This window comes from Stegodyphus dumicola, chromosome 2, assembly GCF_044657685.1.
Source record: "Stegodyphus dumicola isolate Sdum_Otavi_A_Nest chromosome 2, ASM4465768v1".
NCBI lineage: Eukaryota > Metazoa > Arthropoda > Arachnida > Araneae > Eresidae > Stegodyphus > Stegodyphus dumicola.
This window is the reverse complement of record NC_140769.1, coordinates 133,529,678-133,556,621: the sequence shown is the minus strand read 5'-3', so window position 1 is coordinate 133,556,621 and position 26,944 is coordinate 133,529,678. Positions and strand designations below refer to the sequence as shown.

The 26,944-nt window shown below is 31.4% G+C and overlaps 2 protein-coding genes across 2 annotated transcripts; both read right to left on the bottom strand.

The window, feature by feature from the left end:
* Positions 1-1,577: 1,577 nt before the first annotated feature.
* Positions 1,578-17,231, bottom strand: Mrm2 (Mitochondrial rRNA methyltransferase 2). Its single transcript, XM_035364306.2, has 2 exons — positions 16,854-17,231; positions 1,578-2,063 (listed from the first exon to the last, which is right to left on the bottom strand). The coding sequence occupies exons 1-2, from the start codon at positions 17,200-17,202 to the stop codon at positions 1,615-1,617; spliced, it is 798 nt and encodes a 265-aa protein (XP_035220197.1). The 5' UTR covers positions 17,203-17,231; the 3' UTR covers positions 1,578-1,614.
* Positions 17,232-24,718: 7,487 nt separating this feature from the next.
* On the bottom strand, positions 24,719-25,755 carry LOC146998579 (uncharacterized). The gene is made up of 3 exons (XM_085811126.1): positions 25,504-25,755; positions 25,066-25,425; positions 24,719-24,943 (listed from the first exon to the last, which is right to left on the bottom strand). Exons 1-3 carry the CDS (start codon positions 25,715-25,717, stop codon positions 24,939-24,941), a joined length of 579 nt encoding a protein of 192 aa, XP_085667252.1. The 5' UTR covers positions 25,718-25,755; the 3' UTR covers positions 24,719-24,938.
* Positions 25,756-26,944: the final 1,189 nt, after the last annotated feature.

The following is a 26,944-nucleotide window of genomic DNA, read 5'->3' as shown; positions in this document are numbered from 1 at the left end:
TGCATTTACATGGTGCATATTTTGATACTGAATGCAAGTGGATTAATCTGTCTTTAAAGAAAAAATTATTACACTGTTTTACATAATATTTATTTATTCATATACCTAGTGTCCTGTAAGTCTCTGAATATTTTAAAAATTCGTACAAAGTGAAGGAAATGGTATAATTGAACGGTATTAGGGTTTTACAAAAAAGTTAGCCCCATAAAGTTTTTTTTTTTTTTTTGTGTGTGTGTGTGTGTGTGTGTGTGTAAATAGTATTAAAAAAAATTACAATTTTTGTCAATAGAGGGCACTGTATGGAAGTAAATCGCACATTTTATGACAAACTACATTTATTTGCATGCAGGCAAATATTTTGTAAGCATATCAGGCTTATTCTATGTGTCCACCATCACCACAATTTACAGTTTGCAAGCGAGTTGCAACGTTTTTAACTGCAGCATGTAGCATATCCAAACGGATGCTGGAGATTTTGTGGTGAATGGTGTCCTTTAACTGCAGCACAAAAGATGGACTATTGTGGTACCCTCTGGACTTGACATAACCCCAAAGACAAAAATCAAGTCCGTCAAGTTTGGCAAGGTGAGGGGCCACTCATTTCTGCAGTCATGGCTAATTGATCGCTCTTCAGTGAAGGTTCTTAGGAACATCTTCATTTCGGTTGTGACATGAGGAGGTGCCCAGTCTTGCATGAACGCTGTCAAGGACATTATGTTCCATTATCACGGTATAACCTGCAGCAGTTGCAAGTAGAATTTTCCAGTAACTGAGCAAGTCTTCCAGTCAGCTTCTGCACAGCACTCTTCGAGAGGAAAAAGCCCACAATACAGTGAAACCACACCAAACAGTTAAATGCGGTGAATGTAGAGGCTCCTTAGTATAGGCATGTGGGTTCTCCTTTGCTCAGATTCTACAGTTATGATGTTGAAGTGAAAAATCAGCCTCATCCATTCACAAGAAATTGAGAGGCCATTGTTGATTTTCGGCAAAGCCCAATTTGCTAAATCATATTACTTGAATTTGTCATCTGATAAGAGCTGGTGCACTAATTGCAACTTGTAGCGATACAATTTTAAAATGGCATTAAGGATTACGGAATACCGATGTCTTCAGTATACCAGCGTTTCATGCTACTTACTGCACTCATTTATTGTTCTCTTAGAGTGTTACTCTAACTGTGTTTCAGTTACCAAGTAACATCAGAAGCATGGACCTCTGGAAGTTTTCTTCCTTTTCTTCTGTGTCCAAAACCTTCAGTCAATGATTCTTGGCCAAGGTAAAACAACTTCACCAATAAGGCTTTATCTGCCAATGTCAACATCACAATTCAAATTTTATATTCAAGCAAGAAGATGGAATAATCAGAAATAAGCTGTTAATTGTAAAACCCTACAATTTATAGGATTCTGATTTGTATATATTTCTTGTTACTGTGTCTGTGCAGTACCCCCCCCCCCACCAAAAAAAAATTTCTCCATTCACAAGAATATTTTTTTCACAAATCACATTCATTTTTACCAGTTTCTTCAATTTGCATGAATTTTTAATATATTTATGGATTTATGGGACACTCATTATATTAAAGATACTTTATTAGACACACACAAATGTTTACATTCCTTCAGGTTTATTATCATATTTTATACATTTATATCCTTTTGCTAATAAAAACATCTCTGCTGAATCTGAACGGCTGGCATCAGGCTTTATACGTTTTACTGAAGTAAACAAATTTTGCAAATACTTAAAAAAACTATCAACATCTTTATTCTCCCATACCTTGCACAAGAATGTCCCATCGTTCTTCAGTGTTTTCACAGAAAATTTCAAAGCACTGTAAACCAGGTTCATTATCGCTATAGAATCTAGTTCACGTGTACCTGTTGCTTTTGGAGCCATATCACTTAGGATAACATCTGCTTTGCCAGTTGGTAAAAGTTTACATATTTCTTCTTGAACTGCAAGATCAGTGAAGTCAGAGTTTTTTAATATGATTGCTCCCTTCAGTGGATCTATATGCTGAAGATCTATGGCAATAACTAAGCCCTTTTTCTTTTCATCTAAAATAAGATACACAAAATTAAAATATTTTCAGAAATTTTAGGTTAGTCATAACGTATGAAACAAAAACATGTTTATTGTATTTTACATCACTTTAAATATAAATTTGATTTAAATTCCAGCGTTCACATGTTGATACTTATTTCCATGCATCATTTTTCAATACCAGTAAATTTGCATTATCATCATATATGTAATTATAAACAGTAAATCATACATCAGTTGTAAATGTGTTCCATTTCTCTTAAAATGTTCTTATAGTTTATTTGCATTAAAGATGTTACACTTTGACGGTATGCATTAAAGTGTGTCATGTAATACAGTACAAAGTCCGTAATCCAGACCTCAAAGCCACAAACTTTTTTTTGTATGCTTTACGCAAGCACGTAATGCGTTTACGCATGCGTGTTTAATGCACGCTTCCGATACTCATGTGCGCATGCATCGCTTCCGATAGTGAAAAAAGTGACAGAGAGGTTATTGAAAACGAAAAAAATTTCGATTGACAAGTTAGTCGGTATTCTCGACACAGCAATTACAGGACTTGAACAGTGGAACTTTGAAGAAGAAATTATTTCTGTTTATAAAATTAAAGAGAAAGTATTAGCACAAAAAACGAAGCAACTTAAACAACTTACATTGAAAGAAATGTTTAATAAAGTAAACAAATAAATATTAAGCTTTTTTTTTTTTTTTTTTTTTTTTTGTAAATTTTGATACCCTTTACATCATAATTGCTTTTTAATTCATAAATTATGGTTTCATATTTTTAATTGTATAATTTCTACATGCCATCTTACCAGATTTAAATTGATGATCTATGATCTGGAATCGCGGAAATCCCGACGAGTCCGGATTACGGACTTTGTACTAAATAGTGTCCGAGATTTGCACACTCCTGATTCTTCAATACTCTAATCTTGAAAAAGCAAACAGCTTTCATTTTCATGACTTGAAAATCCCAGAGTGATGTAGTTATAAAATTAAATCACAAATAAAGCAAGATAATCTTATCTTGCATACAGTATTTGAAGAAAAAGATTTAATTACACATAGTTAAAACAATTAGTCAGGCATTTTGTTATGTATAAAAATTGCACATATTTCCTAATATGTAAGTGTTCAAATTCCATATTTTCCATATGCAGTTTGTCAGTATATGTTTTTCCTTATTTAAATGAATTAGATTTGCTTATTTAAGCATTTATATGTTTTAATTTATATTATCATTTTGTAGCAAGTTTGTTATTAAAAGACCTATATAGACATGGGGTATTAAAATTGTTCCCGATCTTCAATTTAGCCTGTTATTACTTTAGAATTTTCCTAATATGTGAGCTTGCTACTTTTGAGTTTCTCTTTTGCTACCAACATACACAGTTAGACTGGGTTAAGGCTTTAGCCTAGGTACCTTATTGAAAATACCATATATTTTGGCATATAATATGCATCTAAATTTTCAAACTACATTTTTAAATTTTTAAATATATTTGGCATATAATGCACACCCTTTTGCCAAATGCGTCACACCAGCCTAGGAAAAGTGTGTGAATGGATAATTAAGCATAGAATGAAATTCAAACTGACATAATTTAAAAGCCTTTTAAAAATGTAGTATATCTAACAATCTAGATTGAGCGGACAATCTAGATAATCTATGTATCAGAACAGTGAGACAGTGAAGATGATATAGAATTCGATAATATGCCTGAAAATAGAACGAAACACAAATATGATGAACTTTTCATGTTATCTGATAATGAAAATTTTTAGTTCACAAGGTTCATTTCTTTTAAATAAACAGCATTTAGGTACATGTAGAAATTTAATTTTTGTATGCACATCTTTTCCATATTTTTAAATCTATAGTTTTAATATTCGGTGTACAACGTGCACCCATAAATTTTGACCTTTTTTTTAATTATTAAAAGTGCCTGTTATACACCAGAATATACAGTAAATTCCTTGAGCCTGATAACTTAGTACCTGAAGGTTAAGAATTCAAGTAGATTTTCATTATTTCTGAAAATTTATGAAGTTTAAATTTTAAATTAAATGTTTTTATTTTGTGCATTATCACTCTGATTTTAAAACCATGAATTTTCACTTTTGTTTTGAATATATTTCCTTTCTCGCCCCCTTTGTTTTGTATGTTTACATTATGTATGAGTAGACTCAGATGCTTCTGCAGTCAAAATTGTGATCCTTATTGATAAGACCAAAGATTCAAACTACATAAAATACATTAAAAATGCAAGATACAAATAAATTAATGATTAAAAATTACTAACATAGTTACTGAATTAATAGTTGAAATAATAATAAAAGTAAAAAATACTACTATTATTTCAAATACTGTCATTATGTTATTAACATACAACATTAAAAAAGTTATAGAAACAGAGAGCTGGCTTTGCACTTGGATTGCAGAATCTAAGTTCAGTCTATGCTCACAGGGTCTCAGATTTTTTAGAGTCATCAATATCATTCTGCAAGATGAGTGTGAAATACAGCTACATGTTGCATTGTACGATGACAGTATTATGGCTAGGAAAAATGAGGTAGTGCCATTAGAAAGTAAGATCTTCAATCTAACCTCACCACTAAATTTAATATGCTAGGTTCATTTTATTGCTTAAAACTTCTTGCTATTTCCAATGCTGGCAATCCTTATTTATGGGCTACATCAGGGCTCTAGATATTTCCATTTATAAGCAGTTGTTTTCTTCACTATCCAGTTTGTTCTATCAACACTACAGTTGATACAACAAAACATCTCTCTTCAGTCTCATGCCCTCATCATCATTCTAGGCTAGGACATAAACCTTTTTTCATTCGCGACCCCATAATATTTACCAAAATTTTGTGGGACCCCATGAGCATTGCGCAAATCCGACACACATGTGAGTGTAACTCAATTTTTTTCACTTGTATTGTAATATACTATTGCAGTTTTAGGTCATTAACTTTAATTTCTAATTTTAAGATATAGAAAAATGTGAAAATTTTAAATCAGTAACAGACGAAATGATTGCGTCACGTGCAAAACAAGTAAAATGAACGTTTATATTATAAAAAGAATGCATCAAAACATTTTCATTTTTTTCTTTGTCTGTATTGTCTTATCTTTATTTTCAAATACATTGTGTAAAAATATTTGGTAATTGTAAAATTATCATAAACAGTTAAAGAAATATTAAAACTGCTAAAATTTTAGCAACCCCTTGCTGCAGGTCCCATGGGGGTCGCGACCCACAGTTTAAGAAACTTTGTTCTAGGCAATGATCAGTAGCAACTGCAAATGCTCATACTATAGCATAGTTGAATATCAGTTTTGGCTTATATATATAAAATATGATATAAACTAGGTTATAAAACTCATTTGAAATGAAAAAACAAAGTTTCCAATTTAACATACTCATCACTATTTTCCTGTACAATATACAGTAACATTGCTTCAAACACGTAGCCCTATTTCCAACTCACCCTGTTTTTATGTCATAAAAATGATGGCTGAGAACCCCTGTGAAGATTAGGGCAGAAGACAGTCTTAGTTTGGTCATAGTTATAAAATTCATTATGGAGAAAGATATTGTTAATACTTGCAGGAACATAATTTTCATTAGTCACCCTTGTATACATTTGCATAGTGGTCATCCATGAAAATAATTGTATGTGCATGTATTATAAAAAAAGTATTTTTCTTACAATGATACGAGAATTAAGATATTTCTCTGCAATACATCATTTTAAAATAATGAATTTACAACTGGAAAGATGCAGCTGGCTTAGCATTTTCTCATACACATTTCACACTCTGAAAACTATTCATTAAGTAAATAAATTACTGAGAAATATAAATTTTTTGTCCGATGCTAAGACACTAAATTCAACCATTAACCCATATTGGATCACTCTCACAAATTTTCTCCGGAAAAATGTAACACTTTAGAGATATCAATAATATGAGGTAATAACACATATAAAACAAAACTTTTCAGATATTATTTGAATTTTATTAAGTTACAGGCTGTCCTATTAATAGGACAATGGTCCAATACACTACTAAATTTTACAGAAATTTTACTTAAAATTTGCAGTTAGCAATGAAAATTGGGAAAACAGTCAATACAAAGTCTAATAGTATTGCAGAATTTTCAAATAGTTGTAGATTTTCTATAGCATGTTTTTAACTAACATCGTCTCTGACATCCCTCAGGATGTTTTACTTTCAGTGGTTACTAAAAGAATAATAATTTGCTTGTTTTGCATACTGGTTAGTCTCTACAGCTGTATGTGATATCATGTCTTCAGCCATCAGGTAAAAACGTTAAACTGGAGTTTTTCCTGACACCATATTTAGAATGTCTTGAAAAGAAATACAGCTTGGTGAAAGCATGAATTGGGGTTCATACTTTTCCTTTTAGGGACTTTTTTCCACTTTTACATAAAAATTAGGTTCACAGTTTTTTTTATTAAATGTCTATAGTCCCTGCAGTATCTTCTATTTCAGATTCGCCACATGGTTCTGATATGTTGCAGTTTGTGGCAGAATTACCTATCTGTCTTCATCACTAACTGAATTTCAGGAAGAATAATAACCACTTCAGGCTCATTGATTTCTTGAACAAAAAGAGATTTCACATATTCAAGAGCCTCTACAGCTGTTAGAAATTTTCTTGCCATTTTAAAAATATTGTTCTTTCAAACAGAGTTGAAACTTTCATTCAAGTAATAAACAGGGAAGTAACTGATCTACTTTAGAAAAAAAGTGCAGATTATTTTTTCCAAAAGAAGAAGTGCATGCACAGTTCCATAGAAAGATTTCATCTGACCTCACAGCTTTGAATGCCCACAGCGGAACCATTAGGATACAAGGTCAAAAAGAAATTTTCTAGGCTTAATTCTATTTAGAATGTTTATTTTATACAAAAGTATACCTGCTATTACTATTGCCAAGGAAACATCACATAGATGAACCTTCTTAGAAAAATCTATTTAGGAGTTTGTGTGACATTTTACTTTTGTAATGAAATACAAAATAATTTATACCCAAATTATCACAATATTTCTCTTAAAAATAGATACTCAAAGAAAATTCCAGAATAATCTATTCCCGAATCCTTCCATATGTCATGCCACATGTCACTGTATGAATAGCTATTGCTAAAATTGTTTTGAAGGAATGTGATCCATGAATTGGAGGAATGACGTGCGAGAAAAAGTCGGGGATCGGACCACTGTCTATTTACAAGACACACATAAAATGCGAACAAAATACCTTAAAAAGATAATTTTTTCATGGATATTTTTATAGATATGTATACATCTGTTTAGAAAAAATATAGATTTTAATCCCAAATAATGGCTCAAAAATAAATCATTTTAAATGGTTATTTTTAAATTCATTCTTTTAATAAAATTAATTATGACAAGCCTTTTTTTAGCCTGCATATGAAACTTATGTCTTTTAAGGGAGTTATGCCAAAGTTTATCTATTTGTTTACCTTTCTTTGAAATTTAATTGGACCATCCTATATTTAGAATAGCGGACCAATGTGTGTTAAGCTGATGATTGATATTAAAACTTGTCCTGTAGCTGTGGTGTTACTTCATCTTTTGACTGGGTGCAATTGTCTGAATGCCCATCTTTTTAAAATTCGACTTAATAATTGAAAAGTAAATTATAATTTCTAATATATTTCTAAGGAGAATAATAACTATTATTTGAAATTTAATACTCTGAACAAAATTGGAACTCAGCTCTGACTACAATTTTATAAAAGTTAATAATACGATCTGCATAATAACTACTTGAGAATAAATTATGAATAATTCCACTCTTTATTGTGTCTCCCCTTCATGTTTAAAAGCATGAAGAGTTACTGACAAGAAATGTCACTGAATTTTTTATAACTTTCCTTAGCTACAGTTCATTGTTTTCTCATTAGTGGCCAGATCCACTATCCCTGAATGCAGTGCTGGTTATTGAATTATCTTTTATTGCTAATCACATAGCACTGTTTTAGGATGCAGTCCTTGCATACCATTTTCTTTACTTTTTTCTCTCTCTCCCATCCCCTTTTTGGGGGGCAAATTCTGTTCTTTAATGTACTTGGACAGAATAGCATGGGTTTAATGTCATACTCTATGTTGCAGAACACCATGACCGATCACATCAATGAAAAAAAATTCTGCCAATTTAAACAAATCTCTTAAAGCTCATCATAATTTTGCTCTTTGGATCATCTTAAAAATATGACAAAAAGTCTCTCCAAAGATAAAGAGTTCTGAAATGGAGAATCAGGACACTGCTGGAGTACTGGCAAACATAATCCATAAATCTACTACCCAAGAGGTTCCCCCCCCCCCTTTTTTTCTATCTTTCACATAATTCCATAGCAAAATCTGATGCTCTCTTCGCTTGAAAGCTCTGACGACACCTCGGTTTCTCAACTAAAACTGCCCAATTTTTATTACTGGTTCACCTAAAACATCAAAATTTTAACTTTAAATTCCTTATTTTGCTAATCCCAATCATGCGCTGGAGCGTAATGTTGTTTTATTGCTGAAAAGATAATAATGCATTGGTGACGTCTCACAAGCTAGTCACACATTGGTGTGGGAAAGCAATGCCTCATTATTTATTCTCCAGTTGAATCAACATTATGATTTGAGTATGTATGTTGGTATTGGCGTAGAGTGATGTTAGAAACTAGTATTCTTCATGAGTACTTAATTGCAAAATGTTGAAATTAAAACCAGATTTATAGAAATTGGAAAATGATAGAAAAATTAAGTCACCTCTTGTGGAATTTTTTTTTCTTTAATATGGTGTACGGTCAACTCGGACAAACATGCATACATCACATCTTAATTTCATAGACTTTACCATACTGTTGATCAAGTCTTGTGGAACTGCACACAAATAATATTCAGGCCCAGTTGTCGTAACTCCATTAAACATGATGACAACACTGGTTTAAACGGGCCCCTCTGGAAGCTGGAGTGAGTGGGACACAAACCATTGGTTTTTCTCATATTCAGTCCAACCTCTTTAAGTATGCAGCAATAGAACAGCTAGTTCAAAATCGTGTGTCTGCCTAAAGGTCTAAAACCAAATCTCCTGCAGTCGCCTCGCAGTTTCTTCAAGCTGACAATGACAGGAAACGATCTCCTAATGCAGTTGTTGCTCTTGATCACCCTTGACCAGGCAGACTATGAACTGATCAAGTGCTTAGAAAGTGGCTCCAAACTGTTGATATGACACTTTGAGGGATATTCAAATCTTGGGCGACCTCCATCCATTCTACCAATTATTCGCCACTTTTGACCTTCACTTAAATGATGCCTTTGAGCCATACTAGTGAAAATTTATCACTCTCAGAAAACACATTCACTTTAAACACCACTACAGACTAGAATTCCATTGTGCCCACATTATCATTCACCAAATTTGCATATTTCCAGTGCTACTGTATATGAAGGACTGCAATTTTGTGTTCAATTGTATTTAATTTAAATAATTATAGCATAGGGCATTGGTTGGAACATTAACTGAGTATATTTTTTCTGATTATCCTTTAATTGTTATGACCAGTGTAAATTCATTTGTAATATATATATTTGTTAGTGATATAGCTTCATACAAAAATAATACATATTGTTACTTATTTTTCTTATTTATAAATGCCATGCACCAGAACATAATGTGGTGTTGGGGAAATAATTTTACCATTCATTCACTGGCACATAGTCATAAAATTCTATGATTAAAGGCTTAGAAATCAATGTGATATATATAATCATCATTTATTACCTCTTTTTTTAAATCATATTTCTTATAATAAAGTCAATCTATTTCAATGTCAAGGCAATAACTATCAACACAACCTCATACTTGGCAATAAAAAGTTCCCCGAATCAGTGACACATAGCAATGAATTATAAGGACTCCCACTAAAGAAAATACTATTTCTCTGTGGAAAATATCCAGTTTTTGCTTGCTTCAAAACTAAAGCAATTCCTACAATGCACATGAGGAAACTGAAACCTAGTTTTTGATTCCTCCACACATGATAAAGAGCCAAATCCACAGGTTTAATGACATAAGGCAAAATAAAAAAATCTCTAGACCTTTTCTTCATGAGTACTAGTTAAATAACCCTTTCTGCACTGCACATAACAATTAATAACCCTACACAACACAGTTGCAAATGACACCTCCTTTTTTTTAATTCTTTTTCTCGGATAGAGAAAGAAATATACATTATGCAAACTCAGATTTAAAGAACTTAATAATTCATTACCAATTTAAATTCTTAATAACTAGCAATCTGTAAATTAATTTAAATTTCTATCAATTATATTTTAGAGATCACATGTTTTATATCCACTTGTCACAGTTTTGATGTTTTAATGGCTAAAATTATCTAGGAATGATTATTCTCCAAGTTCTGTTTACAAATGCTATTATTTCTTTAATCCCCTTTATGCAATAGTCATTACTGACAAAATTTACTTTTAATGTCCTAAAGTTGTTGAGAAATGTTTTTGGACTTTCTTTTTATCTGCACTGCTACCGAAAAGTCATGGAAAAATATTCATGAGGCAAAGTAGTATATTTTTAAAATAGTTACACGGCAACCCACAATGTCCCCTAAAAGTATTTATGTAGCACTGCGCAAAAAAAAAAAAAAAAAAAAAAAAAAAAAAATTAAGAATAGAACACTTCTATATCTCCCGTTCGATTGACGAAATTCAAATCGCGTTTTATATGTCTCGAAAGTGTGAATTAAGATATATATTAAATTTATATATAGCATTGTTCTAACATAGGTATTTTGACACAAAATGGGACTTTTTCTGAAATAACATACCAATTTTTTTTATTTATTTATCTTTTTTTTTTTTAATTCTACGACTCAAAATCTGCCTAAATATTAAATTTTGTACAATTTGGTGCAAAATTTATGGAGAAATTTAAAAATTTAACTTGGTGCATTTTTTCTGTTTCTGCCAAGAATAATTAATTCACTTGGCAAACTTCTTGATACCTATTTTCCTTTCCCTTCCATTGTGCAGGAGCAGAAGAAAAGTTAAAACGTTCCTAGTTTTTTACATTGTGCATGAGCGGGAAAAAAGTTACATCGTTTCTACTTTCAAATAATTTTAACAAAGTGCCTAAATCACATTTGATGTTATTATCACTTTCAACAAATATGCCAAATTTTAAATGCACCAATATATAAATTCAGTTTTAGCTTTGGAAAATTTGCATAAAAAACTGGAATTTTTTGTAGATATGCTTAGAAATATATCTACTTTAAAATGATGGTAAAAATTTTATAGAATTTAATTCAGATTTTTTTTTTTTTTTTTTTTTGAAAAATTTATAAAAATTATTTAAAAATACAAAGTTTAAAACTAAATCATAAAAAATAGCTGAATTTTATTTAAAATGAACCTAAATTTCAAAATATGAAAGGAATAATCAAATAAGTTTAATAAAAAAAAGATATATTAATAAGTATATATCCAATTCAATTAATATTGAGGAGCTAAAATTTTGAGAGCTAATTTTTTAAAAACTACTCATGCAATTTTTACAAAACTTCACAGTTTGGCATAATTTAAGTCCTAGAATCGAAATATGGAAAAAAATTCGCATGTCATTTCAGAAAAAGTCCGTTTGTGTGATTAGAACCTACATTAGAACCTATATTAGAAAAATGCTATATACACAGGTTATCATAAATTAAAGAAAAATCACAAAAGTCACGATTACTGGAAAAGTTACATGTAGAATTTTATGAGACTTACCCACAATATACAACACATAGTAAGATATCAAATAACATAAAAATAAATTATCAGAGAATTATGGTAGTATTGAAATTAGCACATGTATAAAATGAACAAATCAAAGGTGTCAGTTTGCTATAGGAAAAGTACCTTCAGTAGGGAATATGGTTGCCTCTAGAAGCAATACAGCACATAAAGTGATGCGTGATGCTTTCAATTATGTGGTCTATTAGTTCCATAGGAAGCGAGAGCTTTTGCAAAGCTGTTGCAAGCACGGCAAGGGTCTGAGAGGGCAGACTGAGAGCAGCTAGACGTCTCTCTAAATCATCTCAAACGTGCTCGATAGGATTCAAGTCCGGGGATCGAGCTGACCACTCTATGCACATAATTGTTTCCCGTTGAAGATAATCATCTACGATGCGAGCCCTGTGTGGTCTTGAGTTATCGTCCTGTAACAGGAAAGCATCACCTATTGCCCCGGCACATGGGCGCACATAAGCATCAAGGATGTCATCTCTATAAAACGGAGCATTCACGGTTTCCATTGGAAAGACATGGAGGTCTGTGCATCCACCCAAAGAGATGCCACCCCAAACACAGACACTGCCTCTTCCGTATGCATATCTTTAACGGATGTTTGACGGATGATAATGGGTTCCAGGTTCTCTTCATATCAAATAACACCTACTATCGCTTTCTAAACTAAACCTGGACTCATCCGTAAAGAGAACAGCCCTCCATTGATCAAGCGTCCAGTGGACATGTTCGTGCCTACTGCAAACGGTCCCTCCAAAGTCTATGAACCACAGAAGGACTCGCATTTAGCCATCTGGCCACTTTGTTTGACTTTATCCTGCCTCTAGTCTCCCAATGGTTCTCCATCGTAGTTCTGCAGGCAAATGATGCCTGAAGGTCATTGTTACGAACTGGCTATCTCAGACTTCTGATGTCATTATCACAATGAAATATGTGGGCTTGCTCTCAAACATGGACTTTTATTCTAATCGCAGATGATGTATTCCGAGTGCAGCACCACTAATTTGAATATTGCAGTTTTACTCAGCTACTCTTTCTTGGCAACATATTCAAATTTTACACAGTTGGCTTTTTTTTAAGGGAGTTATCACTATTTTTGTGATTTTTCCTTAATTTATGATAACCAGGGTATAAATCTAATACATATCCTTAGTTGCGCTTTCGAGACATGAAAAACACAAGTTGAATTTAGTCAATCGGCGCAGTAGAACAGGAAATATAGAAATGTGCCGCCCCCTTTTTTTTTTTTCTTTTTGCGTAGAGTACATAGCACATATCTATTATTCTGCATGCAAAATTTCTGAAATTCTCTAATGTTTTTCATTAAATAAAAACAGATCACAGTCTACATTACATAAACAACTGCACAAAAAAGAAGTATTTTGTGAAAAAGTTAAATATTTATTACCAATGTTTCTTTAAATTTTTTATTGTTTACTCTTGTAGGGAATTAATAGACAACTGTCATTTTTAAAATGGCTCTTGCCTTCCAAGCTTGGCAAAAAATTAGTCTGCGATAAATCTGCAAATCTCCACATTCAGCGACATATTCCCAACTTTTTAATGGAAGTGCGGATAATCAGAAAGTAACTACAATTTCCTTGTAGCTCCTGTGTTAGTTTACATTATCAAATGTAGTGAAGGCTATTTGCTGTTGCTCCTAGGATGCCACGCATGTACTTGGTATTGTTGTGAAAGAAATCGTCCATGTAAGAAAGGATCTTGTCATGATTAAATCAAAGCTATATCCAGAATAGAATCTCTTATTCATAATGCTCTTGTATATAATGGCCTATTAAGCCATTTGGGCCAGTGACAGTTTAATAAGTTTAAATCATATTAACATTATTTATAACTTAATTTTTTTATTTCTCAGAAAGATAAAACTAAATATACCCTGTAAATATATTATTTTAATATCCCCTTTACTTCTGAGAAGCCTGGACATTATCGAATATCACTGTATGCATAATTTGTTAATAAGAATAATCACTAAAACCAATTTTTCCAACCCAGGGTAAATGAAAAAATACTGTTATGGTAGAAATGTGCATATATCAGCAGTGCAGGACAAGACAGAAGTGTGAAATGAATGAACTTTGTGATTAGTAATGAAGATTATTTTCTTTGTTACTTTTTTTTAATTCCATATTTCTTGAATTCATTTGACTTCTAAATACTGAATTTTAAATATGCATGTACTATCATTTTAACATAATATTTCACATTTAAAAAATTTTATTCATAGGCTGTTTATTAATAATTAGAATTTATTAATCTGAAATAACAGCAACTGTGGTTTATAAGTATTTTGCTAAAACAAAGGATTCAATAAATGGCAACGTATACTTAAGTAAAATATACATATTTAATAAATGGCCAAGGAATACTTAATATAGAATATAGAATACAGTATATAGAATCTAGTTCAGATAATTTTAAAGTTTTTTGGATGCTGTTAAAGAATTCTGTGTACCATACCGAAGACACAGAAATTGAAGTTAACTCAATATTTTCTTTTTGTACTGCTCAGATTAGATAACACGTATTTTAATTTTTATGTTATTTCCTTGTTTTATTTTGATTTAAAATGCAGTTTATTGAGACTATAATTTGTTTTATGTTTTATTCCATTATGTTTTGGATGCTATTTTACTTGGGAGTGACTTGCACGTAAACAGGAATTGTACCAAAAACAAAAATCACCAATGGGTAGCCTGAAATATATTTTTCCCTAATTTTTTTCTCACTGAAATATGATATCATATAATAATGACAAATCAATATGTAAGGAAATTAAATTTTCATGCACATCTTGCATGCACTTTATTTCTTGTGTTGCATATTTTATATTCTCACTAAGATATTTATGCAATGTAATATACAGTACAAAGTCTTTAATCCGAAATTATCTATAATCCGGACCTCAAAGCTACAAACTTTCTGCACATAATACGTAACGGATGGTATAAGCTAGGCTAAAATTATCTATTTCAGTTAATGTTGAAGATTGCGCTGTTCCTTAATCTTCTAATTGGATCCGGCTTATTATTTTTTACAGATTGTTAGAGCAATTTTATAAAAAGTAAGCTTGAACTTTCGATTATGTCAAAAAGAGTTTCCGATTCTGGAGCTGCCAAAGGATCTACAAAGCGAAAGCATGTTTCGATGTCCATCAAATAAAAAGTGGAATTGCTGCAAAAAATGGATAAAGGCATGAAGAAAGTGACAGAGAGGTTAGTGAAAATGAAAAAATTTCGATTGACAAGTTAGTCGGTATTCTCGGCACAGCAATTACAGGACTTAAACAGAGAAACTTTGTAAATAAACAAGAAATTATGTCTGTTTATAGAATTAAAGAGAAAGTATTAGCACATAAAATGAAGCAACTTAAACAACTTACATTGAAAGAAATATTTAATAAGGTAAACAAATAAATTTTAAGCTTTTTTTTTTTTTTTTTTTGTAAATTTTGATACCCTTTAGATCATAATTGCTCTTTATTTCATAAATTATAGTCTCATATTTTTAATTTTATAATTTCTGCATGCCATCCTACCAGATTTAAATTGATGATCTATAATCCGGAAAAAACCCTAATCCGGAATCACTGAAGTCAGGATTAAAGACTTTGTACTGTATTTTATAGCACACCATATGACATAAAATACTTTGAATTAGTTATTAACAAGTACTACTACATCACAATTTATATTCTTGCAATGCAGTTTCTTAAGTTTTCATATTAGAGATTCTAAATGACTTTGGTGACACCATGAGTAATAATAGCAACCATCTGGAGAAACTCAAAAAAATATTACATCCTTTTTATTCATATTATGCCCAGAAAATTATATATTACTTTCTCTCTCTCTAAATACATATTATCATTAGATTGTTGTTGACTAATTCATATGGCAATATTTAGGAAGGAGTTGAAATGAGCTGCAACCCCCTCTCTGAAACTGCAATTTTCATTTATAAATACAGTTACAAAAGCACTGTTTTTAGATAAAAGTCACAACGCCCTTCCCGAAATTAAATCCTAGCTACAGCCATGACTAATTAGAATTATTTGTAATGAAAAATTTATTTTATAATTTTTTTTTTTTTTTTTTTTTTTTAAATTTTGTTAGTGAAAGTCTTTGTACATTAAAGTTGAGGTAGTTATAAATCTAACATGACTACTGAAGGTGTCTATTTCAGTTAATTTTTTACATATTTTTTAAATTTTTATGCACAGATTTGATTGACATGCATATTTGTTACATTCTGTACACAATGCATATTAAAAAATAATGAAAATAAGAAAGAAAAAAAAATTGGGGGAAGTGCAGAATCACCCACTGCTTGGCACGTTTTTAAGAATTGCACATACTCGGTATCCATGTACACATCGATCTATTTCCACTTAAAAAAACATCCCAGAATGGCACAAAAATGGCATTGCGCACTCCCTTAACTTTATTGTACACATTGACTTATTTTCACTTAAAAAGGTCAAAGAAAATTGACAAAAATCCAATTCTTCTTACTCTTATAAAAAAACGCCAAACAAATAAGTATGCGATTCTGCACTTTACCCCAAAATTGTTATTTTAACTTGATTTTGTTGAATTGGATTTTGATAACCTCTGTCTTTATTATACATACTCTCTTTTATAAGAAAATTTCATTATGCTTGTTGCTCATAAATTTGACAGCAATACTTAAAATAGCACAGGTTATGTTTTCTATACTAAAAAAAAAAAAAAAAAAAAAAAAAAAAATTCATAATGACAAAAACATAACTGCAGAATTTCCATGTTAAATGTCAGTTATCCGAGCTCTCCTACGACTAAATTAATCTCTTACAATTTAATATTAGCTAATTAAACGCACCTTTAGTATCAATTAATTCATATATTTCTAAAAAAATTATCCTTAAGAAAGAGTATGCATTACTTAACCTGCAGAATCAAGTTTCATTTTTCGCAAAACAACTTGAGTCCATGATCCTGGAGCTGCACCACAGTCTATCACAGAAAAACCTGGTTTAAGGATTTTGTACTTCTCGTCAATTTCCAACAGTTTATACGCACTTCGACATCTGTAGCGATCATACCTGCACTTCTTCACATATATGTCATTTAATTGCCTAGTTAGCCATTCTTGTGAACTCTTGGATTTACCTTTAAGATTATCAGGTACACATTTCCTCATTGGAGAACTTGAACTAATTTGTTTTGCATGATACAATAAAAAAAGGAGTAAATTTTCCCGTTCGCGTCTAAACTTCCATAAGCTTTGCTTCGACATTGTAAAAACAGACAGACAGCCAAAGTAGACAGATGTCTTGTTTTGCACCTGCTAAGTCTTTCTGCACGGATGGACGAAAAATCAAGCATAGGGCCGAAAGAAAGGTATATAGAAAGGGGAACAATTTCGTATTTGAGGAGAGTAAAAACGAACTTCGTACATTTTGTACGAGTTCAAAAGGCCAGAAAGAAAAGATGGGACAAAATAAAATTTAAAATAAATGGCCCAAAAATAATAGAAGGGAGAAAAAAAAGGGCCTATAGAAAGAAAAGGCAAAGAAGTAGAAAATACCCTAAAATACGATTGTGTCCATGAGTGTAGTTAAAAGGATTTCATTTGCAAAAATTCCTGTCTTTAAGAAGCAAACTTTAGCTAAGTTAAAAAAAAAAAAATAAATGAATTCCTACATGGTAATGTGTATGCCCTTATCTTGAGACCTAACTAGAAAAGACATACAGTGTCTCAAAAAAGTGATGGGACACTTGTGCTTTACAAAAGGAAACTGCAATAAAATAAATTTAAAAAACATGTAAACTTTTTGGTGGGTGTGTTTCATACTTAAATTTAGTAACAATTATTACATAACATACATTTTCTCAAAATATTAAAATATTAATTTAATAAAAATAAAATTGCTTAGAATGGAGCAGAAAATGGCTCACTTAAGTGATGGGACACTACGTACTATGCAACAAAAGTCGTCTGAAGTAAGCAATAAAAATATCTTTTGGGGTATTTATTTTTACTCAAAAGCAATTGCCAATAATTTATAAAATCGTCTGCAGTATTTCTCTCCAGTTTGTTTTGGAATTTTTGTGTTTTTTAGCTCTGTGCAGCCATGAATGCTAAATGAAAAGAAACTTTGCCTGGAATTCGAAAATTAGTTATTAATTTGCATATTGAACGTGGAAAATCTATTAGAGAAACTACTGAAACAGTTAACTTTAGTCATTCAACAGTTTTCAATATCATTAAACGATATAAAAAGAATCATATGATTCAGTATAAAAGAAGACCTGGCCGACCATCAAAGCTATCCAATGGAATGAAGCGAATTATCGTTCGAAATATTTAAAAAAATCCAAGAATGAGTGCTCCTAAAGTTGCAGCTGATTTAAAAGCATTATATGGAGTAATTGTTAATTCTGAGACTATTAGAAGAGAAATTCGATCTACTGGATATCACGGTAGAGCAGCCGGGAAAAAATTCTTCGTAAGTGAAAAGAATAGAAAACTCAGACAGGCTTTCTCAAAATCCAACATAAATAAGAATTCTGATTACTGGAATGAAGTTATATTTGCTGATGAGAGTAAATTTAATATATTTGGTTCTGACGGTAGAATCTTGGTGTGGAGAAAACTCAGGGAAGAATTTCGCAAACAGGACTTGGTGCCAACAGTAAAACATGGTGGAGGAGGAGTTATGGTATGGGGGTGTATGTCGTCCGCTGGAGTTGGTAATCTTGTTTTTATTGACAGTATAATGGATCAGTACAAGTATATTGACATTATAAATCAAAATTTGAAATCTTCAGCACGAAAATTGAACCTTCATAACGATTTTAAATTCTCCCAGGACAATGGTATAAAAAAAGCACACTGCTTTGAACGTCAGACACAGACTGCTGTATAACTGTCCTGAAATAATAAAAACACCTCCACAATTAAATCCCATAGAGAATATTTGGCAAGAATTGGAATCAAGAATTCGCAAACACACCATTTCTTCAAAACAACAATTAAAATCGGTGCTTCAAGAAGAATGGGGTAAAATCACTCCAGAAATCACAAAAAAATTAGTCGAATCCATCCCAAGAAGATTAAATCATAATTAAGACACAATAACACGCCGAATAAATATTAATTCGAATGTTGAACATTGTTGAAACCAACAATGTTGAGCAACAGAAGACTTCTGTGTTTCCTTTTTTTTAACATATGCGTCAAAGAACATGAGGCATATGTTAGAAAAAAGGAAACACAGAAGTCTTCTGTTGCTCAACATTATTTGTCCGAAAATCACACTTTCAATTTTTCTGCTGCCAAAATTATTCAAAAAACATCTTCCATTGGAGAACTGGATTTTCTAGAGGCATTTCACATTCACAAAAATCTTTCTGTTCTAGTTAACGATCCTAATTCCAATCCAAATTTGCCTTCGGCTTTTAGAGAAATTATGTTTTAGTTCTGGTTTCGCCAACAGATGGCGCCACATGCTTATTCTTGTCCAGGCTTTCTTATCTTATCTAATCATTATTTCCTATCTTGTTCATTTGCGGCTTTCCAGATGAAGATGGTGGTTTGGTAAAACCATCGAAACTAGTCCTGTGAAAATTTTGTAAATATTACGCTGATTTTTGTTGTTTGAATTCTGAATTAGATTAAATCATGTTTTAAAAGTAAAAGGAAATCCAACAAAATGTTAAAACCTTTTAAAAAGTAAAATTTTTGGATAAATATTTGATGGAAAAGTAAGTGTCCCATCACTTAAGTGAGCCATTTTCTGCTCCGTTCTAAACAATTTTATTTTTATTAAATTAATATTTTAATATTTTGAGAAAATGTATGTTATGTAACAATTGTTACTAAATTTAAGTATGAAACACACCCACAAAAAATTTTACATGTTTTTTAAATTTATTTTATTGCAGTTTCCTTTTGTAAAGCACAAGTGTCCCATCACTTTTTTGAGACACTGTATATCATCATAGAGATGTACATAATATTTTAACTAAAGTAACATTAAATATTACCGTTCCCAAAAAATTCATGTATATTTCATAAAAACAGTAATTGACAAAATCATAAATCCATACACAGTGTGAGAGCATTTCAGCAAAAATAAATTATGCAGTTTACTTTTTCTTAAATATTAGTTAAATATAAAATTAATTTATTAATTTAAGCGTTGTAATTTATTATAGTACAAGTTTAACAAATTCCGTCACACTGTATTTTTATTTGCTCATAATTCTAAGTTTGAGACCTGAGAAAAAAAAAGTGGGGAACTTAGTTACAAAAATCACAATCTATACTCATCGATGGTCAAGAGATACCCATTTTTCCCTCTCAAGAAATTCCTAAGCAGGAAACAATGGGGGGGGGGGCTCCGAAGAGTGTGAGTTGCTGATAAGAACGGACTACTGATAAGGAATGTGGCGTCTCTACGGAATAGTTACGAAGAAAAGAACCACATGACCTGCTACTATTAACAACTATTGTATAATGCTAGAGACTTATGAAAATAATAAATAAAGCAATTTAATGGCACTCTAGTGATAGAGAAACAGATATTGTATAGAAAACAGAATGTTACTTATCTGAATATTTCGTGTCAGGGCCTCTTTTGGATTTCTCGTGTTGATAGTGAACAGCTAACAAAACACCTGAAGTTTCGAAGAAGCGAAGTTTCCTTTTCCAATTTGATGAATGAGACATTGCATCGGAAAGGTGCATTAAACTTTTTTAGAGAGTTGAAAACATTTACTGAAACTTTTATTTAAAAAATTTCGGAGCTATGTTTAGACACTGCATCCAGCTTTCGTGATCGCAGCGCCAGTCGTCGGTGAACCAGACGTGACCCATTGTAAATAAACAATCCGCCAACAACAATATTAATGGAGCTGGAGCAAACCGCATGTATTCGTTACTGAGTAACGGGTACATCGGTTGACTCAAAGTACCGATTCGGTACTCACAAATTCAATTCGTTACTCGCATCTGTCGTACGATGCGGTTTATTCGAGTCCGAATGATGCGGTTTATTCGAGTCCGAATGATGCGGTTGCTATACGAATACGAAGAGTTTTACAGAATTCCGCAAATCGGAACCCGGAAGTGTGTTGTACGTCATCACCGGATATGTACCTTTGATATCTCCGTTGGCAACAAAGCTTGGCGAGCATTTGGCGTTATTTTTTTCCCGTAAATTTTTCCGCGAGGTCAAGAATTGGCGCTAATTTAGTTCACGTGTTAATTTGCGAGTGTGAGGTGTGTATTTTATGCGCCATTTTTCTCGCTTTCCTTCAGCTATTTATCTTCTTTTTTTCTATTAATAATTATTTGTATTTTGTTATATTTATGATTAGTGTTTGATTTTCATTTAATTTATAGTTGCATTTTATTTACAGCATATATAATTATTGATCTGTGTTTCGATTTGTAGTTGTTTGTTTTGCCGATATGCAACCAAAAAAGATGAAATTACTTATAATTGGAGATTCAATGGTTAAATATTTGGATGAATATTGGCTCATTTCGGATACCCGGCTCTTGGCTGAATTTGGCGAGTTTTTGGCCGCCATCTTGGATTTCAGAAATGCGCCAAAAAGCGCATTTCGAAATCCAAGATGGCGGCCAAATATTGTTTTCCCTATCCGAGGGAAGTGGACAGGGAAAACAATTCTGAACTGCCAAAAGGAAAAATTGAACTTACCCTTGTTCATGTTGACATGATGACGCCTGACATTCCCTATTTCTTCAAAGTTGTACAACATAGTTAATGTTATATTACTAAGCATGATATGATAACTTACTAATTGTAATTCAGTCTAAAGTAATAGAACAAGAAATTTTAATTAACGTGTACTTTAACGAGTGAAATGTTTTGCATGAAACGCTATAGGGCGAAGAAGTACTTACGCTCAAACTGTAAACAATCGATTTAAAAGAAAGCTTCCAACCTAAAAATTTGACTTGCATGTAATTTCGGCATTATATTATTTGGCATTTAAATTAATAATGAATTTATATTTAAATTAATTATGTTATGCAGGTAAGTGTATGATAGTTAAACATGATATATATGGATGAGAAATGAAAAATTAGAACATTTATTAAGGTATTTGTAATATATGCTAAGTTCTTTTTAAGAAACTTATTTTTCAGTATATAGCACTCATTTTTTTTTTTTTTATTAATTAATCAATTTGAACATATATTTTCTATTTTTCCCTGTGTTAGAATTTCAACTTTTTTTTAATTAATCAATTTAAAAATACATTTCTTAACTTATTTTTCAATATGCAAGAATTTCAACTCTTTTTAATTAATCAATTTAAACATATATTTCTTAACTTTTGTTTCAATATGTAAGAATTTCACCTTTTTTAATTAATAAATTTAAACAAATATTTCTTAACTTATGTTTCAATATGCTAGAATTTCATATTTTTTAATTTATCAATGTAAACATATATTGCAAAATGAAGGTACTTACCCCTAGATGACATTGCTTGTACAATCTTTGCCTTCTTAAATTATGTTATTTATATTTATATAAAAATTTCACTTTTTCACAAGAAAATTTTTATCCAGGTTCTCACAGTTTCACCCTTTCACAAGAATATTTTTATCCAGGTTCTCACAGTTTCATCTTTTCACAAAAAATTTTTTATCTAGTTTCTCACAGTTTTGCAAGAAAATATGTATCCAGGTTCTCACAGTCAACAAGTTCACAAGAAACTGTGTATATGATAACCAGGGCTAGAAAGGGGGCATATGTCCGTGGGCACATCATCCAAGGAAGGCCAAAATGATGTTACGAATTTTTAGAGTTGAATGTTTTCCATTTTTGGCCAGTAGTCGGGAGGGGCACAAAATCTTCAGTTTTCCCTGGGCGCTGAAAACAGTAACTATGACTCTGCTGATAACTTATAAAATTTCATTTTTTCACAAGAAAAACTGTTATAGATTCATTCCTTGTTAAAATCCAATACTTCGTTTCACTGAACTCCACTCTTATAGATCGAGGCCTGTTCATCAGATCTGAAAAAGAACAATTTTTACAAGCATTTTGCATTTTGAAATTAGAAATGATTCCATTTCCACATCACCTTAAGACTTACACGTACTTAAAAAAAGAAAAATCTTTTCTTCTGCTTTTTGACTATTCATTTTAATTGAAGCATTACCAAATTTTGTAAATTAGTTTTTATAATTATATTTAAATCAATTATTTATAAAAAATATTTATGCGGGTATTATCATATAATTTCATTTAAAAAATAGGCACTATTTTCACATTACATGACGTTACATGCAGGTTAAAGTGATTTTTAATTAAATCTAAATTTGATAAAAAAATAGAAACAGTAAGAAATGTGATTAATGATATTAGTGAAACAAAATAGTTACAAATAATCCCAATTTTTAAGCTAGTACGTGTAAGACTAGGAGGTAGGAATCCTGATGCGTTTTTTTTTTTACGAGGTTTCGCCAGGAGCCATAATCCTCTAATTTTAATGTGTACACATATATTTTATATTACTTACCATTCAGCACCACATTTTGCAGTTTTCAGCAGTATTACTTGGCAGTTCACTATTTGGAGTTTTTTGTAGAGAAAATATCCATGTTGTATATGTTCAGAATACAAGATAAATAAACAAGATTTTAAATTTCATGATCGTCGAGATTTCCTGTGGTGGCAGCAGTTGCTCAGTTCCTTCGCTTTCAGGTGTGGCCCACATCAGTTGTTTCAACTCGGATGTGTTTCTTGAAAGAAAAACCTGGCTATACCCCCAGGCACTGGGTTTGTCATCCGAGTTGATTTCTCCATTTGCTTCTTCCCTCGTCTAAGTGGCAGCAAAATGTTATTTTTGAAGTCCCTAAACAAAATATCCATATTATGCATATTCATAATACAAGATAACTAAACAAGGTTACGATAATGAAAACATAAGTTAGCGTATATATAAACACTTTTATTAAATGTTTTAATATTTTTTCTAAAAGTGTTCTTTCTGTTGTTTAGTTTTAATCTTTTGTTAACTACATACTCTTTTTAACTAGAAAATAATAATTGAACATAGTACAAAAATACACAATTACCACAAAAGGGTGGCAAGTTTAAGAAGTTAATAATGTAAGATTGAATCCTTATATTTAAAATAATAAATAAGTGGTAAAATTAAAATAATAAACGTAGTATGAAAATACATAATTAAAATAAACAGGCTGGAAACATTAAAAGTAATGAATTCACCTGTATATTTTCTGACTGAAGATTCATTTCTTTCCATGATTCATTTCTCATTTCTGCAATATTCTTTACCTGAAAGGGGTGATAAATTATCCTTAACAATAAAATGTTTTCTGGTAAGAAGTAGGCTGGAAACCTTTAAATTAATCAACTCACCTCTATGTTTGTCAATTTATCTGTCAAAATTAATTTTCTTCTTTCTTTTATTTATTTTTTTGGATTACCTAATTTGCAATAAAGTTTTTTTTACTGAAAAATAAGTAGGTAAACTTATACTAATAATAACTAAATAAATTTTACAGTTGCTTTTACTGAAGAAGTAGTATTAAAATAAAGTGAAGCAATAATTTGAAACATAAGCTGTGAATGGTTAAAATTTTGTCTTACCTCTGTCATAGTATTTCATGACATTTTGGATCTGCAGCTGTGAAAGAAAGTTTATTTTAATGAAGGAATAACAAAATATATAAAGAATAGCTCTCACGTCAAAATAAAAGTTGAGAATAACTGAAATACACATTTACCTCTTTCTGTAAAAGATATGCAACATTTCCATCCTTTTGTTTTCTGGGCTCTGTTTTTTGGTTGAATTCTAAAAGGAAATAAAAAATAACAATTTCATGTAGTGAAAAACAAAAAGGTATTAAATCAAAATTTGTGGACCATCTGAACATTTACACAAATTATAGTAAACAATTTACTTGTATGCTTTTCTTATCATTTATTCCAGTTTTAAAACTTGGTCTGTGTTCCCTTACTCTGAAAAATAAGCACATAGATTATAATGGTATGTAATTTAATATTTAAATGCAATTTTTGTATGTATATATATGTAAATAAATAAATTATGTCAAAAATAAAGTTATATTTGTTGGTTTTACCCCATTTATCATCATCTTCCTGAATGAATGGTATATCATCATCTTGTCGGGCTGATTTCTTTGGAGGCATCAGGTCCTCAATTCCTTCGCTTTCTGATGTTGGTTCGTCCAACATTTTAAGTTCAAGGCCGACTTTTCCATGGCCTGGATACACAGCTTTAATGTCCTGTAGAAACTGAGCAAGTCTTTCTCCATCATAAGTAAAGGGCTTCAAGCGGAACCGCCTGTAATAATGTACAGCCATGTACTGCGTGCAAATATCATCTGTTCTCTTGCTCTTTATAGACCTCTTAAAAAGTTTGTTTTCACCCTCAAGATCATTTATAGTGTTCTGTTTATCATCGGGATCTACGAATACGCCTGTAAATAAAGGATTAATGAATGTTAAGGATGAAAAACAAAATGTCACTCATTAAAAAAAAAAAGACACATATTTACCTTTCTTGTGATTGGTAGTTTTATGTGTTGCTGCTGGAAATAAATTTTCTATCCTTTTATATTGTGGAGCAGAGTCAGTGTATATGAAGGTGGTTTCTGGGTGAACATGACGTTTAATGTAAGGCCACAAATGCCTTTTGCTTTTTCCTTTAACCTTGAAAAATAATCCTTCTTTGTCTTCTCGACAGTAGATGCCTAAAACTACGATGGTCATATTTTTGGTTACACTGCCCCGGTTGTACTTGCGGCGGGTCAAAAATGTTTCATCAATTAATATAGATTTTCCTTTACCACCTAACATTCTGCTATGATGAGAGGCAAAAATTTCGCATACCTCACGACAATATGATAAAAAGTCAACAATAGTCTCATTTGCAATTACTGGTAATTTTTGCTTTTCCCTCCATAGCTTTAGCTGCTGATTTATGTAGCTAAAACTGTGATCTAGAACAAAGTACACAGTTATGACGAAAGCTTCCCTTATTGGGATTTTTGTACCTTCAAAAAAGGTGTTTTCAATGGGGTTAATCATGCCAGAGCAGTTGTTGCGATTTCTCAGGCTGCAGACCCAACGCCATCCCAGCTTTGATTCCTTTCTCTTGTTGCTTCTCATTGGTGCCTGGCACTTGGGGCAAGGTGGTGCCTCATCCTCTCTGGGAAGAAGTCCAGCATCGGTGGCAAACTCGAGTGCAGCTGCCTCTGTATTAATTAAATGCATGTCAGTAATTAAACAGAAATATTTCAGTTTTTCATGCAAAGAAGCCATATTCAAAAAAGTCAGTACAGTGACAGAAATAGTTTAATGAAATTTATTGTTAGAAATTTCAGAAACTTGGCAATTATGCAAAAGTCAAAATTATCAGAAATAAAAAAGTTTAATAAAGATGAAAAGTAATTATAAGTTTAATTAAACAATATTAGTTCATTATAGGAAGACAGAGAAGTGAAAAGTTCAAACTAGAAAGTACTGTTACAAAAAAAAAAAGGAAAATAAAAATAATAGTAATGATATGTATCTATGAAAACAAAGTATTAAAACAAATTTCAAGTGAAAAATAATATTAAAAAATGTAATGGATGAAAATAGATTAAAAGTAAACTTAGCTTTGGCAAAGTCCAAACCACGTTTTCACGTAAGTACCGAGGTACTGATTTTTTTCAGTACCTGACAGACAGCTGCACGGGCTTAACCGCGGCAAAATATGATCGCGAAAAATCTTTTTTTTTAAATTTATTTAAAATATTTTCGGAAAAAAAAATATTTTACTTTACAAATAAATGTTTTTCGGTACATATGTTTTTTTAAAACATTTTTAAACAGAGATGCAGAAGAATAATAGGTATTGTTATTTTTGTGTGCAGATATGCGTGCGTGATGAACTAAAAAATGATTTTGAAGGTTTCGTGGCATATTTATCCTCTCAAAAATATGCAACTTGCT

Excerpts from the sequence above, each read along its gene's own strand:
- Mrm2 (XM_035364306.2), bottom strand. The coding sequence starts at position 17,202 with ATGTCGAAGCAAAGCTTATGGAAGTTTAGACGCGAACGGGAAAATTTA. Across the intron at positions 2,064-16,853 it reads AATGAAACTTGATTCTGCAG|ATGAAAAGAAAAAGGGCTTA; the intron begins GTTAAGTAATGC and ends ATCTTATTTTAG.
- LOC146998579 (XM_085811126.1), bottom strand. The coding sequence starts at position 25,717 with ATGACCATCGTAGTTTTAGGCATCTACTGTCGAGAAGACAAAGAAGGA. Across the intron at positions 25,426-25,503 it reads AACTACCAATCACAAGAAAG|GCGTATTCGTAGATCCCGAT; the intron begins GTAAATATGTGT and ends CTTTATTTACAG.